The sequence below is a fragment of the Copadichromis virginalis genome, linkage group LG3, assembly GCF_057382275.1.
Source record: "Copadichromis virginalis isolate Kocher_CV1m ecotype Utaka linkage group LG3, C_Virginalis_male_GT1.1, whole genome shotgun sequence".
NCBI lineage: Eukaryota > Metazoa > Chordata > Actinopteri > Cichliformes > Cichlidae > Copadichromis > Copadichromis virginalis.
The window spans coordinates 3,861,527-3,880,160 of NC_140620.1; the positions used below are offsets into that span (position 1 = coordinate 3,861,527).

Consider the following 18,634-nt stretch of genomic DNA (forward strand, 5'->3'; position numbering starts at 1 on the left):
GAGTTTATATATCAGTGAGTTACAGAAGCATCAGAAGGAAAGGACGCAGTGCTAACTGTGTGTTTGGATGGAATGATCAGTCCTGGAGTCTGAGCTGCTCTGATGATGGTCCTCAGTCTGTCTGGCACAATAACAGACTAACATCCATCTCCTCCTCCTCCTCCTCTGTCTCTAACAGAGCAGCAGTGTATGTGGACTGTCCTGCTGGCACTCTGTCCTTCTACAGAGTCTCCTCTGACACTCTGATCCACCTCCACACCTTCAACACCACATTCACTCAAACTCTTTATCCTGGGTTTAGGTTCTTGTCTCCTGGTGACTCAGTGTCCCTGTGCTGAGTGGAGTGTAAAGAGTGTCTCCTGTTACAGAAACACTCTGACTGTTGAACAGATAGTTCAGTCTGTACATGTCTGTCTCTTTCACTCACAAACACGTTTTCAGATTCATGGATTCAATCAGTTGATGTTTGAAACTCTTCTAAATGATTCCTTGTAAACTTCTTCAGTCACAAACAAACAGGAAGTGATGTCACATGTGTTCCTGTCCACACAGCAGAATGAGTCTATTGCTGACAGTGATGTACAAACAGAGTGAGCATTTCTGAGGCCCAAAATAAACTGAGTAGTTCACTGAATGAACAATGGACTGTGAGCTCAGTTCCTTCATCATTAGTATGGATTATATATGTATATGTATTATATTAGTATCATATATATCAGGTGCTGCTGCTTTCAGTCATTGTGCAAATGTGCTGTTTGTAAGCTTGTAAAGCTGCAGTCAGCTGAGACTGAAGAAGTCACCTGATCAGTGAGCAAACGTTTCTGAAAACGTCCAGATGAACAGAATCAACCTTTTGGGATCAGCCAGCAATGCAGCATCATTGTTGTTCAGCTTCAGAGGTTTGCAGGAATGAACTGATGACCAGAAACAGCTGCAAAGTCCAAGAAAATACCAGCTGGAGTTCAGCTGCATTTGAAGAAGTCAAAGAAAAGTAAGGATGGCAAAGGGCGACGTTTTCTTCCAAAGAGCTGCAAACATGGTCGACGCCTCATTAGAAGAATCATCTGGACATTTGTGAGGAACTCTAACCAAGAAAGCAACGTCACACAGATCCAACAGACAGTTTCCATGACTGCAAGTGTTGAGTGGAAAAATGCTACATTGCATTATTGCATCCTCTCACCACAGGAGGCGCTGTTGGCACCACTGATTGCTGATCAGCTGTTCTCTGATGATCTGATTGATACTGTGAATAACGGGACTCACTGAACTCTGTGACACAGTGAAGATTACAGAGTTTAACTTCACCCTTTAAGACTGACCACAGAACCAAGTCCGCCAGAGCTTTTGTTATATTTTTACATGCTGTGGAGCCATTTGTGGGAGCATTTCAAGTTGCTATACATCAATACAACTGTTATAGCCCTAATTTTAATAATATGTCTGCATTAAGTCCATAGTAACTACATAAACTGCAAAAAAAACCTCTGCTCATCCATCTCTGTGTGTATCAGGATACATTTGGTTCATAATACACAGAAAAATCAGAGTTATTACCTGTAATAAATGTGAAAGATTCCTGCAGTGATAACCAGGCAGGACTGAAACACATCCAAGCTGTCACCACGGTAACAGCACCGCCCATCCACAGGTGAGGGGAGGAGCAAAAAGAGGGACTTTGACCATTTTATACTAAAAACACTCAACTAATGTTTCTAATATGAAACAAATAAGCCCACATTAATGTGAGCGTTTATTAAATAATAATAATGATGATTTCCTCCTGATCTCATTTCCACAGCAGAGAAAACTGTGGTGTATATTGAGGTGGAGGGTGTGGTCTGTGGCTCAGGTGTAGAGTGAGGGTGGGGTGCACCACAGCAGCATGCTGGGACTGCTGAGGGTGGAGGAGGGAGTGATGATGACATCAGAGCTGCAGCACAGAGACCAGTGAACACACAGTCTGTTCATCTTTGCATAGATACAATATACAGCACAATATTGAATGACAGACACGCTGTGGGAGCTTCCACAGATACACTGACGTCAGCATCCAGAGTCCTCCTGCTGCTCCCCCCTCAGAGCCCCGTGATCAGCACCAACACATTCAGTTAGATGACAGAGTCCAGCTGCAGCTAGAATCAGCTCCCCTCTGTGAACAACAGCACAGCGTCAGTGTTTCACACTCAGTGAAAGGAGGAAACAGCAGAAGAACACCATGTGTGCTACGTTTCCCAGGACACACTACAAACTGCACAAATACAGAGCAGCACGTGGAAGGACCTGGAGCTGCATTTACAGAGCTGCAGACAGCGTGATGTCCTGTATGGACAGGTGGAAGGAACCAAGTCCTCAGCTGGAACACTCGTGTTTGTCCACAGACAGGAAACACAGCAGGAAACTTCCTCACAGAAGTGCAGCTCATGGATAACACACTTCCTGTCAGTCAGAATGAGGCTGCAGCCAAACACAGAAAGGTGTTTTTGTCCAGATGAGCCCAGAGAAGAAACACGAGTGTTCACAGACATCAGAAGCTCAGAGAGGTGAAACATGAGGTTGGAGTCCTCGTCAGCATCCAGAAGAGCTGCTGTGAAACCCTGAGTACTCATGACAGACTCTGATGGCACAAACACATCATGATTCAAACAGAAAGACAAACATGGAGCTCCTGATCCTCCTGCATGAGAACAAGCTGACATGAGCGCTGTGTCTGAGAGTGTCTCCCTGTCACAGTGACAATAACACAGCTGCTGCTCACAGTCATTAAACTGACCTGAGGTCAGCTGTGCTCCTTACATATGAACCATGTGACCTCACATCAGTGCTGTGGATGACTGTAGTCATAGAAGAGTAGAGCTGTAGCAGGTGGTGTGAGGAGGAGGTGGTGTATTCTAGTTAACGCAGTACTGAAACACTCCAGCAGAGGGCGCTGTTAAGTCCTTATTGTAACACAGTTACTGTGTGCAGTTAGACTTCATACATAATCTGCACTTATTTCCATCAGACATGCTGTCAGTAAATGATTGGTTTCTATTGATTCTACTTCCTGTTGACTCGTTTGATGACAGTGAAACAATCACAGCTGATTGTGTGATGATGTAAACTGTCACTGTTACATTCAGTGTGTGTGACATAATGTTAGTGCAGGCTGATAACAGCCTGGTTCTGTTAGAAACACATGAACGTGTCCATAGATCAGTGTGTGTTTAACATGAGAGCTTCAGCCCTGCTGATGTGTTAAATAAAGACATGCAGGAAAACTGATGAGACTCTGAAATAACTCTTTATATTTATAATGTAACTCTGCATCAAAAGAACAACAAAGGATCCCAGACAGGTTTCTGTGAACAAAGACCATTCTGATGTTTCTGTGTTTCTAACACTTTGACATTATTAGTAAACAGACTGCAGTGAGCAGCATTTATAAAGAGCTTCTATATAAAGATATGACAGCTGTTTGACAAGTTTATCACTCTGTGTTTGGACCTGATCAGTCCAGCTGTTTACTTGAAACATGTTCATTTACCTGTTCTGTTATATTCATGTTCTTGTCTCTGTTGAAAACACATTTTAATGTCCCTCAGATTTTTCTCCCAGATGAATAAATATAAAAATGACACAAACTGACTGCAGCTACTTTTTGTCCTTTCTGTCAAAAACCTTCATGTGACTCATGAGAGACACGTTTCAGCTGTTTGTGACAGATCAGAGGCCAACAAGTCATTTATAACACTTTCCATCATTGTTTAAAGTTCTCAGTGTTTCTGTGTTGCTGCGTATAGGATCTCCCAGCATCATCACTGTGCTGTCCAATCATTGTGTGCGAGGTTACCCTTATAGTGCGATGTGTGTTTGCACAAAGAGAAGCATGTGTGTCAAATATAAATAAGCACAGAACAGAAACAGCTGCTCGTTTCTTCTGTTTAGAGTCAAGTTAGTGTTTTGTGTCTTTGTTTGAGGCCTGATGTCGAGCAGAGGTGTGTGTAACTGCACTGCTCTGTTATATGTGTGAAGTGTGTGCTTCTCTTCAGCATCATCTTTGTCACTGCTGATTCCTTTGTGTCATCATGTGTTGAGAAGAGAGAACAGTTATAACGGAGGAGCAAAAGGAAGCCCTGAAATCTGCATCAACAAGGAAGTGTTGGCTCACCAGTGATCCCAGCAGAGCCACTGGTTTGGCTCCAGTTGTTCTAGATTCAATGATGTTGTTGCTACAGATACATGTCAGCATCTTTATTGAATTTAATATGAAGCAGAAATGGTGTCATTAGGAGAAGAAGAGGAGAACAAGTCCGGCGAGGAGGCAGCAGCTCTTAAAGATGAAACAGCAGCTCAGCCCTGAGCTCAGAGAGCTGCACATGAAAAAGCTCCTCAAGCAGATCCTGTCAGAGGTTTGTCATCAACAGGAGGAACTGTTCACATCATAGGATGAAGATGCTGTCAGCTGGATGAAGAAGGTTATTTAATGCAAACGTTCACACTGAAGTCAAATTGTTGTCGTGTTGAACAGATTCATGTACTGATCGTCTCCAGAATGTTAGAAGAGCTTCAATGAATCATTAGAAACAACTTACAGCTGCACAGCTGTGTCAAACACATCTGTGTGTCATTGTGGGATTGTTGTGTTTCTACATGTGACACACGTCTAAAACATGCACACAATCTGAACACAAACAGGGACTCATGTGTTCCCACAGCCAGATGCTGAGAGCCATTTCCTTGTAGTCCTGTGTCTACATACATGAACCATTAGATGTTATTGGAATGATTGTCAGCTCTGATAGTTTCATGTGTGTTTAGCTGGACGCTGTTTGATCCTCGACATGTTTAAAGGTGTCCAGTCCTGAGACACTGGGGCTGGAAACAGCTGTGATGTCATTGGACTGTCACACAGACAGAAGTGCATGAAGTGAGCAGCCGAGGAGCCGCTGATGTTTTGGATTCAACAGCATTTGAAAGGTCGACACAGACACATTTGCACACAGAAAGCTGAATCTGTCATATGCCACAGTGAACTCACTGTTCAGTGTTTTTCAGGAAGCTTCTTAACTGCCTCTGCTGCCAAACAAGCAGCTGATGTCCTTGAGAAGAAGCTGAAGAAGTCTTCAACAACAAATACAGGATACCAAAATACCAAAAAGTTCTACTTTGGTTTCATCTGACCACATGACATTCTCCCAATCCTCTGCTGTATCATCCATGTGCTCTCTGGCAAACTTCAGACGGGCCTGGACATGCACTGGCTTCAGCAGCGGAACACGTCTGGCACTGCGGGATTTGATTCCCTGCCGTTGTAGTGTGTTACTGATGGTGACCTTTGTTACTTTGGTCCCAGCTCTCTGCAGGTCATTCACCAGGTCCCCCCGTGTGGTTCTGGGATCTTTGCTCACCGTTCTCATGATCATTTTGACCCCACGGGATGAGATCTTGCGTGGAGCCCCAGATCGAGGGAGATTATCAGTGGTCTTGTATGTCTTCCATTTTCTGATGATTGCTCCCACAGTTGATTTTTTCACACCAAGCTGCTTGCCTATTGTAGATTCACTCTTCCCAGTCTGGTGCAGGTCTACAATACTTTTCCTGGTGTCCTTCGAAAGCTCTTTGGTCTTGGCCATGGCGGAGTTTGGAGTCTGACTGTTTGAGGCTGTGGACAGGTGTCTTTTATACAGATGATGAGTTCAAACAGGTGCCATTCATACAGGTAACGAGTGGGGGACAGAAAAGCGTCTTACAGAAGACGTTACAGGTCTGTGAGAGCCAGAGATTTTCCTTGTTTGAGGTGACCAAATACTTATTTTCCACCCTAATTTACGAATAAATTCTTTACAAATCCTACCATGTGGATTCATGGATTTTTTTTTCACATTCTGTCTCTCACAGTTGAAGTGTACCTCTGGTGCAAATTACTGACCTCTGTCATCATTTTAAGTGGGGGAACTTGCACAATCGGTGGCTGACTAAATACTTTTTTGCCCCACTGTGTGTGTATATATATATATATATATATATATATATATATATATATATTTATTTATTTATTTATTTATTTTTTTTACATACATAGTTTTTTGTTGCCTTATGGTTCCAAGCGCTGTCACCAATCTTTGCATTTTGTTATTATCTCATGACACTTGTTTAATCAGCTACCATCTCTCCTGTGGACTTTTTAATGTCTACAGTCTCAGACCAACACAGCCCTGCCCTTCCCATATTAGATTCTTGATGAATGTGTGTTGTTGTTATTCAGCCTGGTTCAATGTGCCCCTTTTTAACTTTGAGCACCCGCCCCTTTAAACCTCTCTGCACAGCCCTGCACTGAACTCACTATCTTCTCCCTCTAACAGCCTCCACATGTTCTCACTGTAATTTCCCCTCATGAATGAATTTATGCTGCACTAATGTGAATGTTTGCAGGGAAATCAAACGCATTTCACACGCAGTACTCGAGCTGACTTACCTTTGTTTGAATGACGACTTGTACGCGCTGACTCCACAGATAAGGTACGAAAATATATCAGGCTACGTCTTCAGGGTTTCTACTCCACGGCCGTATTTCATACGGGTCCACATTTCCACTGCACGCTATTTTCTGCAAGTACCGCCGCTTCGCCTCTGGACGCAATCGGTCTCTATACAGTCCGTTCTCTTTTGAGCTGCTTTTAAGCATCTTGTAATCGTCGTTCCAACACAGTGTGTTTGTTTTGATTCGTAGACCTCGAAAATGGTGCCGCGCTCCCACAATGCATTGCGGCGTGACGTCAACTCCAAAGCCCTATAGAACATGTTCTTTTTCATTGTCAAAATGATCAGGAATAAAGAAGAAAACTGATTCAAAACCTGTGGAACCTGCCAAAAAACAAGTTTTACTGCAAAGGATTTCTAGATGTGAAGGTTTTGTGGCTTTTTTCAGTTTCTAAAACAAACTCATTTGTACAGAAGGATATGAGGATGTATATGTCCGGTGGTGGGTTTTTTTCTTCTTGATTTAATGTATTCATTTATCTCTTCACTTAATCTTTCTTTATGTTTTTTTTTTTTTTGATTTGGCATGAGCGATTTCCGGTCCTCACTCCAAGCCAGTTGGTGGCGGTAATGCACCACATGTTCTATCACAGCTGCGTCCGAGAGGACAGGAAACGTCTGTATGCGTCTGCAAACCAGGTAACTACACTCAGCTGAGCCTCTCTGCTAGTCGTTATTAGTTGGAGGGTTTTGCGTCACTTTCTCTCGGCTTGATAAAGGGCTGTATAGAAATCTCTGGTACGTAACACGTAACGTCATTTTTAGGGAGCGTCGCAGAGAAGTGAGGCTGTTTCTTTGTTTTTGTCGAGTTTTGATTGAAGACATGTTTCCAGTCCGTTTTTTACTCGTTTGTTTTTTCATTAATAACTTTACATTATCACAGAGAACAAGAAGGCGCTTTGTTTGTCACATTCACCTTATGTCTGTGAAGGTTCTCAGTCATCCAGGTCATCGTAGTCAAAGGAGCTTGCAAAGAAAAGCGTCTGGACTTCTTTAAGTTACTTGAAGACGTTTCACCTCTCATCCGAGAAGCTTCTTCAGTTCTAAGGTCAAATGGTGGCGAGTCCCAGATATAAGCCTAGTGGGAGTGACCCCCCACAGAGGGACAAAAGGACCCCCTGATGATCCTCTAATCGCCTGAGCCAAGGTGTGAAACTGGGCGTGGGTCCCAATCAGCCAGTTTCGGGTGAGTTCATTGTGAAACCTGGCCCCACCTTATCATGCGAATTCCTGAGGTCAGATGGCCCAGGATGTGAGTGGGCGTTAAGGCGTCTGGGAAGGATCTCAAAACTGGATTATAGATGGCAGAGAGTTGGTGTCGTAAACCCCGCCTCTGTTCAAAGATGGTCGCTCACAGTGGACATAGATGCTTCTTTCACTCCTCTTTCAAACCATCTGTCCTCTCTGTCCAAAATGTGAACATTAGCATCCTCGAAAGAGTGTCCTTTATCCTTAAGATGCAGATGGACTGCTGAGTCTTGTCCTGTGGAGGTGGCTCTTCTATGTTGTGCCATGCGCTTGTGAAGTGGCAGCCACTTGGCAGCCACAGTGATAAATGGCTGAGATGGCTGCAGCTGTACGTGTGAGGTACCTACATATTTCAAGATGAATTTGCAGAGATGTCATGTTTGGTGCTTACAGACATCACACTGCATTTTGTGATTTCGTAGCTATTGTTGTGATATTTTGGAGCTTCCCATGATCACCGTGACAGTCATTCATTTTAACATAACCTTTCTATTCCTTTCAGGGATCCTCATTTTTTTGGTGAGGAAGATCAGCAGCTGTGTCGACAGGCAACAGGTAACGGCATGCTTTTCTGTTAGTACTGTAGACCTTGGTCTGGTGCTCTTTTTTAGTTTAACACAGTATTTTCATTTGCCGAAGTGTAAAAAGCTTGTTCCAGGAGAAACAAACTTTAGTGAGTTCTGCAAAATGATTCCCACCATTGCACACTCTGTCAGCCTCCAGTGTGCCCTTTTTTTGTCCTTTAACTGAAGAAAGTCGGTAGTCAGAACATATGAGATAAGTGAGATCCTCATTTTGCCTGCTTATTTCAAGATACAACATTTTCACAAACTGCTGTAGGATAACCTTGCTATTTGTCTTTTCCAACACTTCTACATTCATCCATATTTCCTTGTCTGCTTCTTTCCAGGTGAAAAGTACCTGAAATGGGTGAAAGATTTTGTTTCCAAAAACAAAAGCATGTGCGTTCACCTGAAGAAGCCAAGTGGTGCTGACCTGTGGATAGAAGAGCTTGAGAACACCAAATACAACGGGGATGATGATGAAGTTAACGCCTGGGGAAAATTCTACCTTCCCGAGATTGTAAAAATGCAGGTTATTGGTGTGGTAAAGGGCACCTCATGTCCATGTGACGAGCTTGTGCTGATGACGTGTGAGGACAAAAAGCTGTACGGCTATGACGGAGAGGAGCTGCATCTGGTGGCTTCCAGTTTCCTGGAACTATGTGACAAAACGATAGAGTATCCAGCATCCAAGCGCTACTACAATGGAGAGGCCTTCAAAGATATGGTGAGAAGTTAGACTGCTAAGAATAAGACTGGGGATGCCTAGTGTTAGAGATCAATCACCTGAGCTTTTCTTTGTATTGTTGTGTGTTCTGTTTAGACTGAGGAGGACTGGAAAAAGGTTAAGATGAGTGATGTGGGGAGGAAACTGCAGGAAGAACATAAAAAGCTGGTAAATGAAACCCAGTCAGCGTTCGTCAGCCTAATATCATAGGTGGGTATTGGAGCTGAGTATCATCACTGATTTCTAGAACCTGTTCAATTCCAATTCACAAGGTCCCAATTAGATTCCATTTAATTCTTACTCAGAGAGTCAGAAACATTATAATTCTGATCATTTATCAGTACTGACACTTGTGAAACTTCATCAGAGGTGTGAGCATCACAGCAGATGCTTTTGTGTCAAAGTAACTGAGGATAAAACACAAAACCATGAAGGAGATTTTCCTGGCCTAGCTTTTTACAGTAGATAACCTTAAAAATATTATTCTGCAGTAGAACAAAAGCAGACGAGAACCACGACTCAACAAATGTACATTGGCTGATGCTGCTGAAGTGATTCAGAGGTTTTAATAAGAGGTTTTAATAGAGACACAGCAGAGCATTTTGCAGTTTCACTTAATTTGAAAAAAATAAATAAAATTTGGTATTGAACAGCAGAAATGAGGCTGTCTTGTCGGAAGTCATTAAAAAAAATGGCTGTAAACAACGGTAGACTGCTTCATAACAAGCAAGTGAATAATGCCAAAAACAGAGATTTGAGATGGGAAACGGTGTTCTTAAAGTACACTGAGAGAGGCAGAGAGCTGTGCTGTGTTGTTTTTCTGTGTGTGTTTTAATGGTGGTGGAAGCAAACCAGCAAAAGTAAGAGGGAATTCATGACAATGTTTATGTCAAGCGAAATGTGTCTTCTTTTGCTGCTGGTTTGGTTAGAGAGAGACAAAACGTGCAGCTTCAGGATCTGAGCAGCTTTCAGCACCAACGGCATCACAGCTCAGACTTGGATTCAGGATTAAGCCCTTTATGTTTGACTGTAGTGATTGTAGCTCTGTCCTTGTTATTAATCGCTTTAGTCAAACACAGCTATTGTTTGCTGGGATGTGTATATCCTTGACAGTTTGTATCTCACAGTTATCAAAGACACTGTGGATAATCATCAAGAGATTGTTGTTCTCTTAATAATGACCTATTTGATTGTTTGTTTTTTCTTCTTCTTACAGATTCTGGTATTTGGCCAAAAGAGAGCTTCACAATTCTTGGCTTCACCTGTGGTAGAAAAATGACTGAAGTTATGCAACACTCTCTAAAATTAAAGCTATGCAACGCTTTAACATGAATGGCGAAGGAGTGCATCTCTTTCACCGTCTCTTCCTGTCCTCTTCTCAGTCTTTGTTGTGGCACCTCTGCTATGTGTTATAGAAAGCACTTGGAATCATGTTCAATACAAAAACACCAAACTCGTGGGATTGCCCTAGCAAGCAGTTGGTAAAAACTAATTAAAACTGATATATATCAGCTTCACTTTCTAGCTGCAAAAGCACGTTTCTGCAAAAGCATGCAGTTTCCTGTCAGCACTTTTTGGCACAGAGTGTACTCAGAGTTAGGCCTTTCTTATATAAAGCAATATAATCAGCATATAAACATTTAAGATGATAAATTTAAAGCTCAACAGTAACTGCTATAAATATTATAACTACACATGTAGTGCTTTTGCTTAAGTAAATTATAGTTGGGATCATAATAAGAAAACATGTGTTTTTATTTTCTGTGTACCCTGGGTACAGACCAGTATAAATATGGGATTCTTCCCAATAAATGCTGTCTGATAATGCTTCATATTGCATTAAACACTAGATATGTAAGCAAACAAACAAAAACCCATAGAAGCCAGTTTTAATTATTAAATGTGACAATTACATGGAGATGGAAAGTAAACATGCTTATACACGTCTCTGTGATTACAGAAAATCCACACAGATGCTGTCAGAGCAGAGAATCTTTGATTTATCAGAATGATGAATGCAAATGATTTCATGAAATCTCACTCTTGTTCTGGGTTGTAAAATTCACCTGTCCAGTTAAACCGAATCCTTTGCAACACGGTTCTAAGAACCCTACCAACCTCATCCTCAGCTCTCTGCCTGTTGTCCTTTTCAGCTGAGTATTCATCCACATGTGTTTCAACTTCTCTCTCATTTTCAAGCAAATTGCTCAGGCTCTCAGCTTCAGCACAGTTACCATATGGCCACTCTCTGAGGTCTTCTGTGTTCAAGCCAAACAAATTCTTACATGATCTGCAAGGCTTCATTCTGGCACCATCACGGAGACAAAAAGCCTCACACCTGATATTTCCAGGTACTTCAATTGTTCCATCAAAGTAATCTTTCTGGACTGTGTTTGGATAATAGGTCATCACTGCACCAGATACATATTTATGCCATTTGCTAAGACAGGAGGCAGCAATCATAATTTTCCCAGCGTTAGGACCTTTGGTGGACATGGAGACTCCGTAGTACCTTTCTGATTTGTTGGTTTGGGATTTTTGAGAAATGCAGATGGTGGACGAGACGAAAGCTGTTTTTTTATTATTCTCTTCTAAGTCCAAGTCTGTGAGGAGATCTTGCAGACTCTGCTTTATTTGCTCTTCATTCTCTGAGTTATTTTGCAGGACGATCTGAAAACAGTTACAGATCTGGTCAAAGTGTTGCACCTGATTATATAGTTGTTTTTCATAGAAAGTTGATCAACATGTTTGTTTCGCTGCTTGACTTATTTAACTATGCAGGACCATTGGATGCTTTTGGTTTAGACATTTTAAGATAGGGGGTGAAACAAGTCACAAAAATCTATTTAATTTTAAATCAATAAGCAAAAATCCATCTTTGTTCTCACTAATTTATAATTAAATTTGCTAATTGACCTTTTTTTTTTCTATTTTGCTATGCCGGGCTGTCAAAACACGCTGAATTTAGAGTCTTTGAGCTTAACAGATCCAGCAGCTACACAGTGACAGCATCATATACGCCTTGAAGACTGTAAGCATCTCCAATAATGAGTCTGTTAGACATTATTTAGAACTAACAAATTCTGAAGCAAGTCTCCAGCTCTCCTGCAGTCTCTGTGTTTGGTGGAGAAGTATAGCTAGAAGCATATGTTGAAGTATAAGGTACAGTATGGATTTTCTTTGGATTTCTCAGTAAAAAAGCACTTTGCATTATACTTTCCTAAAAACTGGAAGTTTGTCAGATTGACTGAAAATGTGAGAAGAGTTATCTTACCATGTCGAGCACACAGGAGAAGGGACTTCGCCTGGGAAGCTGAGTCGAATACAACTTAAAAGGCCTGGGATATCTTCTCATTAAAGAACCCAAAACAAAAGGATTAGGGAAGATTTCTTCTGGAGAAAAGGGGATGTTGTTGATTTTGCCCAGAAACAACATGCTGTGAAGGATCTGTTGAGTGAAAACATATTTGCTTATTGTTAGTAGTGATAAACAGGACTGTCTTAAAAGTGTCAAAGGTAACACACCTCATCCACCAAGTGTTGACTTCCCGGAGTCATGTAAGAGCCCCGAACCATCCTCTTGGTAATCTTGTAGGCATTAGTTTTGAACCTCCTTTGAGAAATTGTTGTCTTCTAAAATGATAATGATCGAGCAGTTAGGGATTTAAAGACACAGGAGATCTGATAACTTTGGCTACAGCAGAGTCTGCAGACATACCTATTTTGCTCTTGGTCGGCCTATTTTAAACATGAGAGAAAACATAGTTAGTGAAATGTTGATAACATACAATGACTATCATTGGTGGCTGAAAAGATGCCAGGTAACAAGTGAAAAGCTGCTACTTACCATCGCCACAGTCTAAGAATGAAACAGGAAACACTGAGCGAGTTGCCTCCATCTTAAAGCTGTTGATCATGTGATTTAAAGGAAAGCCACACCCAGCTCTTTCCTGGAATTTTACTCGACTGTAGAAAACTGCTCCATTTGCCCCGCCCACCCATGATCTTTAATATCTGCCAAAAACAACCTTTTGGTTGTCAGTAACCAGCCGATCGTTTGCGCGATTAAAAAATGACTTTGTGCGGCGGCGTTCCCACCGCGAGCAGAACTCCGGCTCAAAAACCGCTGTTTTTGAACACTTTTATTTACTTAAGCACTTTAATGGGCTTACTTTGAAACAAAGTGCGATTGAATGATTATTGTTATGTGTGTGTGATTCTTACTCTGAATCTGAATAAGTACGCGGGACCACTGTGTGCGGTAAGACCATCTCTTTTACTTCCTGTATTACCATCTACCGGCATGCATTGCCAGTGCGTAACACGTAATTACACAATCAAACAGTGAACACATACTGCCCATACAACAAATGTACCAGAGACAATTATGAATACACCACATCTCCCCTTTTAAACAAAAACAGAATATTCCTTTTCTCAGGACAGAACTTCTCTTTTTCAAAGCCATACAAGAACATCTGGCAAACAATCTGCATTACATTTTTAACCTTTTGTTTTTGTTTTCTTGTTCTTTTCTTTTCTTAACAACTCTTTTTAGCTTTATTTTACTGTGCTCTACAAAACCCTTATAACACAGTTACATAACAACAACCTTTTTTTTTTCTTACAGATCTAACTTTTTAGGTTTAACTATTGGCCTCCCTGACTTGGTTCTGACCACATCAGTGTTAACAGGTGTAGCAGGGATCACACTGGGTGTTTGAGGCTTCTGCAACACAGGCACATTAGCAGGTTCATGCACAGGTGAACTTAAAGGAATCAAATGCACACGATTACGCCTCACAGTCCCTTGTGGTAACTCCACTGTGTATGATCGGGGTGTAGAGTGATTTTGGATAACAGTGCCTGTAGTTTTGACATCAGTCACCCAAACTTGCTCTCCTGGGGACAGGCTGCATAAAGGTTTTGCGCGGTGGCGCCTGTTGAAGTTTGCCATATCCATCATCCTCTTCTCCCTTTCCTTTCGAGCGAGCAGTGCGTTGTCCGGCAGTGTGGTTCGCAGACGTCTGCCCATTAAAAGCTCTGCAGGGCTGTAGCCGGACTGCAGTGGTGTAGCTCTATAGGCAAGAAGAGCTAGATAAGGATCAGCTGCTTTTTTCAGAAGATTTTTTACAGTCTGCACAGCACGTTCTGCTTCTCCATTACTTTGCGGAAACTTGGGACTGCTTGTGATGTGTTTGAAGCCGTATGCTGCTGCAAAGTCTGTAAAGATTTGACCTGAATACTGTGGCCCATTATCAGACATGAGGACCTCTGGGATGCCGTGACGGGCAAAGAAAGATTTCAGGTGAGTAATGACGTTGTTTGATTTTGTCCTGTTTAACAAAGCAATCTCAACAAATCTAGAGTGATAGTCAACAGCGAGAAGGTAAGTTTTCCCTCCCAGCTCGAAAAGATCTGTGCCCACTCTCTGCCATGGGCGGGCAGGGTATTCTGTTGGCATGAGTGGCTCACTGTTATTGTGTCTTTCTTGAATACACGTTTTGCACTTGAGCACCATCTCAGAGATTTGTTGACTCAGCCCGGGCCACCACACTGTTTGGCGTGCACGAGCTTTACATTTTACAACACCTTGATGTCCTTCGTGTAGTTTTTCCAGCACCTCGTTTCTCATTGCTGAAGGAATGACAAGCCGTGTGTCTTTTAACAAAAGGCCGTCTTCAACAGTGAGCGTGGCTCGGTCAGGCCAGTAATTTCGCAGTAAAGGCTCTTGTTTTGCATGTTCTGGCCAGCCTTCGGTGCACATGTCCATGACGCGAGCACACACACTGTCGCTTTTCAGTTGTTCCTTCAGTGTTTGCATATATGATGAACTGACAGGCATGTTTGCTACAATACTGTCGACATATATGTCTGTGCTTTCCATTAGCTCTTTGTCTGACAGGTTCATTGGTTTTTTCAGAGGTGAGCGGGACAAAGTATCTGCTGTCCAGAGCGATTTCCCTGGGGCGTACTGCACAGTGTACGAGTAACGCATGAGTCTCATTCTGAATCGCTGGATCCTGGGTGGCAAGAGATCCAGAGCTTGTCCTCCCAGTAAGGAAACGAGAGGTTTGTGGTCCGTTTCAAGACAAAAATGTTTACCAATCAGGAAATCACGAAAACGCTCACACGCCCATGTAGATGCCAGTGCCTCTTTTTCCACTTGTGCGTATCGTTGTTCTGTAGGAGAAAAGGACCTCGATGCATACGCCACTGGTCGCCATCCTTCTTCCCACAGCTGCAAAAGAACACCTCCGAGACCATAGGATGAAGCATCTGCTGATACTTTAATGTCTCTGTTGGGGTCATACATTGCGAGCACTGGGGGTGAGGTCAGGGCATCTCGTAATGTTTTGAAAGCTCTCACTTGGTCAGTTCCCCAATACCATGCGTTCTTTTTGGAAAGAAGATCTCGCAGGGCTTTGTCTTTTTCAGCTAAATGGGGGATGAACTTGCCCACTTGATTCACCATGCCCAGAAAACTGCGCAACTCTGACACATTAGTTGGCTCTGTCATTTCTGTAATTGCCTCCGTTTTCTTCGGGTCAGGACTGATTCCTGTATCCGCTATGATGTGACCCAAGAAAGCAACCTTGCTCTGGGAGAGCTCGCATTTTTCAACATTCAGCGTTATGCCTGCTTTTTCCAGTCTTTGCAGTGTAGCATGGAGACGGGAATCGTGCTCCTGATGGTTACGTCCCCACACCAACACATTGTCAATGTGACACACCACTCCTTCGAGACCCTCGATGACCTCCGCCATCATGCGCTGAAAGTGTTCGGGCGCTGAGTTGATCCCAAACGGTAGGCGGTTAAAGTGGAACCGCCCAAAGGGTGTGATGAAGGTGGTGAGTTTGGCAGACTCATCGGACAGGGGAATCTGCCAGAAGCCCATGTTGGCATCCAGTTTGCTAAACACTTTGGCTCCTGCGAGCATTCCGAGACTTTGTTCAACCGATGGCAGCACATATTTTTCCCTGCACACATACTCATTTAGTCCGGTAAAGTCTACGCAAAGTCTTAGCCTAGGGCTGTTTTTCTTTGGAACAACAACCATGCCGGCACACCAATCCGTTGGTTCCTCAACTCGGGTAATGACACCAAGCTCTTCCATTCGTTGGAGTTCCTCTTTTACCCTTCCCATCAGAGGCAGAGGAAGCCTTCGCCGAGTTTTGAGTGAGTACGGCACAGCATTCGGTTTGAGTTTAATGTGATAGGCCCGCTGCACTTTCCCTAGACCATTGCAAAGTTTAGGGTAAGTAGTCTTCAGAGTGTCCATTGAAACCGCGTCAACTCGCACCAGCAGGCCAAGAGCTGTAATGGCGGGCAGGCCTAGCAGTGGAGTGCTCAGGTTTCTTACAACATAGACCTTCTCTGTTGTCTGTTTTGCTCCGTAGTTGAGCTGTAGCTTTGTAAAACCTGCAACGTCCAGTGGTGTTTTTCCAGGGCCTAACAAAGGTTTTTCTGGCTGCTGGAGAACTGGTCTGTGTTCGTTAGCAAAAATCTTTGATAAGTCCGAGTCAGCTATTACAGTCACATCTGCTCCAGTATCCAGTTTGAAAGTGATTTTTGCATCTTTCACTTGTATGTTGGCTGTCCACGCCTGGCCGTCACTGGAAACTGAGCCTAGGAAGAAACCTTGCTCCTCTTCCTCCTCAATACTTTGCACTGTTTTGCTTTGTCTGCAGACTCGCTGGTAGTGACCTTTTTTTCCACATAAATGACATTTTGCATCATTTGCTGGGCACTCAGGTTTCGGATGTGGAGAGCCTCCGCACTTGTAGCATTTGTTACTTTGTCTCTTGCTATATTGCTGTTGTGTTTTGACAGTTTTATTTTTGAACATGTTGAACTTTGTTTTGTCGTGCTTTTGTATCACTCTGTCAACTGTTTTCGCATTTACATGCATTACATTTGTTTCACTTCTCAAAGCTGACTGTTGCTTTTTGATTTCTTCTGACTGCCTGGCCATATTTATAGCTTTATCCAAGTCCAAGTCTTTTTCCATCTGCATGCGCTCAGATAGCCTCGTGTCGGCCAAGCCCACTACTATTCTGTCTCTTATCAGCTCATCGTGGAGCGGTCCGTAGTTACAGTGCTCTGCTAATGCATGCAAGGCAGTCACGAATGCATCAACAGTCTCATTCGGCTCTTGTTTGCGCATATTAAAACGTGCGCGCTCATAAACAACATTTTTCCTGACAATGAAAAAGTTGTGGAAGCTATCTCTCACTTTAGCATAGTCCCGTTGGTCTACATCACTTAACTTTAGTCCTCTCAGGACGTCATCCGCTTCGTCTCCCATACAATATATGAGAGTGTTCACTTGATTTTCCTCCGAGCTCGCAGACAGATTACTTGCCTGACGGAATCTCTCGAAGCGACGGACCCATCTTGTCCATTCGTGTGGTTTGGAAAAATCAAAGGGCTCCGGTGGTTGGATGCTAAACGTAGCGCTGGGAGTGCTAGCCGCGGTGCTAACTCCTGCCCTCGGACGATCGTCTACGTCGTCATTCGGCATTTTGTTTCCACCTTCCCCTTCTCCTCACACTCGGCAGATGTATGGAGTCTTACGAGTCACACAGCACTTCTGACACCATGTGTGATTCTTACTCTGAATCTGAATAAGTACGCGGGACCACTGTGTGCGGTAAGACCATCTCTTTTACTTCCTGTATTACCATCTACCGGCATGCATTGCCAGTGCGTAACACGTAATTACACAATCAAACAGTGAACACATACTGCCCATACAACAAATGTACCAGAGACAATTATGAATACACCACAATGTGTTGCCTTGAATTCGGCTATGCTGTCTGTTAGACAGCTGTTTTCCTTTATTGTTGTTTTTGTATTGTTTGTAGCGAACGCTACTGGAATGTATAGATTAAGCTACGTAGCCAAGATAATTAATAATTTAACTGTTGTACATTGGTTGATGATGATTTGCATTGTTACATAGGCTTGCAGAAAAATATATTTGTTTACCGGTAAACTGAATCGAACTTGATGTGCTAATGGACGTTTTTCTGACCTACAGGTCAGGTTTTGTTCCCTCCCTTTGAATTAATCTTCTTCATATTGAAGTGGCGAGCCGGTAGGACCATTCTTTGTTTCCCCTCTTTCCCCCACTTAGCCGTCTTTGGATTACGGACATATTTCCCCATTTGTATGAAGCTGGACTCTAAGGAGGAATACCTTAAAAGTGAACTTTAAAAAGAAGAGGACCAAAAAGGACTTTTGCACAGAAAGATCACAGCATTGATTTATTATTTAATTGTGGGCATTTATGTTGTGTGTTGTGTTAATTATTTTGTTCCATTTCCCCTTTCCTCCATTTATTCAATATATTTTTGGTACAAGATATTGCAGTCTTTGGTCTCATCATTCACACCATCTAGGCTCCTTAAAGAACTATTTCTTCTGCGCGTCAGTCAGTAAACTCATCCATTGAAATAAACTAGTCCTTAAATAACTTTGAGTTACACAGTGGCAAATGTAATAGAGAAAGACACAGGGCCACCTGAAATCTGTCGTCCTATCTGATTCAAAACCAACATGTAGGAGA

The 18,634-nt window shown here is 42.7% G+C and overlaps 2 protein-coding genes and 1 long non-coding RNA gene across 4 annotated transcripts in view; 2 read left to right on the plus strand and 1 right to left on the minus strand.

Moving 5' to 3' along the window:
• Positions 1-3,447, plus strand: part of LOC146712341 (protein NLRC3-like) — a 17,176-nt gene extending 13,729 nt beyond the window's left edge. Inside the window, exon 6 of the mRNA XM_085436231.1 lies at positions 1-3,447. This exon is cut by the window's left edge and continues 192 nt beyond it. Coding sequence (XP_085292357.1) covers positions 1-338 — 338 coding nt within the window. The 3' untranslated portion in view covers positions 339-3,447.
• A 5,715-nt stretch (positions 3,448-9,162) lies between these two features.
• Positions 9,163-18,430, plus strand: LOC146712342 (uncharacterized). The gene is made up of 3 exons (XR_014916810.1): positions 9,163-9,270; positions 10,277-11,411; positions 18,107-18,430. It is a non-coding gene; the product is annotated as an uncharacterized LOC146712342 (long non-coding RNA).
• Positions 10,933-13,255, minus strand: LOC146712343 (uncharacterized). 2 transcript variants are annotated; one of them, XM_085442037.1, is made up of 4 exons: positions 12,779-13,255; positions 12,586-12,693; positions 12,335-12,508; positions 10,933-11,730 (listed from the first exon to the last, which is right to left on the minus strand). In XM_085442037.1, the coding sequence occupies exons 2-4, from the start codon at positions 12,634-12,636 to the stop codon at positions 11,098-11,100; spliced, it is 858 nt and encodes a 285-aa protein (XP_085298163.1). In that variant the 5' UTR covers positions 12,637-12,693; positions 12,779-13,255; the 3' UTR covers positions 10,933-11,097. The 2 variants fall into 2 exon arrangements, with proteins under 2 accessions (XP_085298163.1, XP_085298155.1); XM_085442029.1 differs by having other exon boundaries at positions 12,586-13,255.
• Positions 18,431-18,634: the final 204 nt, after the last annotated feature.

Bases quoted from the DNA above. Each gene is read 5' to 3' on its own strand.
- LOC146712343 (XM_085442037.1), bottom strand. From the start codon at position 12,636: ATGGTTCGGGGCTCTTACATGACTCCGGGAAGTCAACACTTGGTGGAT. The intron at 12,509-12,585 runs GTGTGTTACCTT...TTCACTCAACAG, and splicing joins GTCAACACTTGGTGGATGAG to ATCCTTCACAGCATGTTGTT. The intron at 11,731-12,334 runs GTAAGATAACTC...AACTGTTTTCAG, and splicing joins TCTCCTGTGTGCTCGACATG to ATCGTCCTGCAAAATAACTC.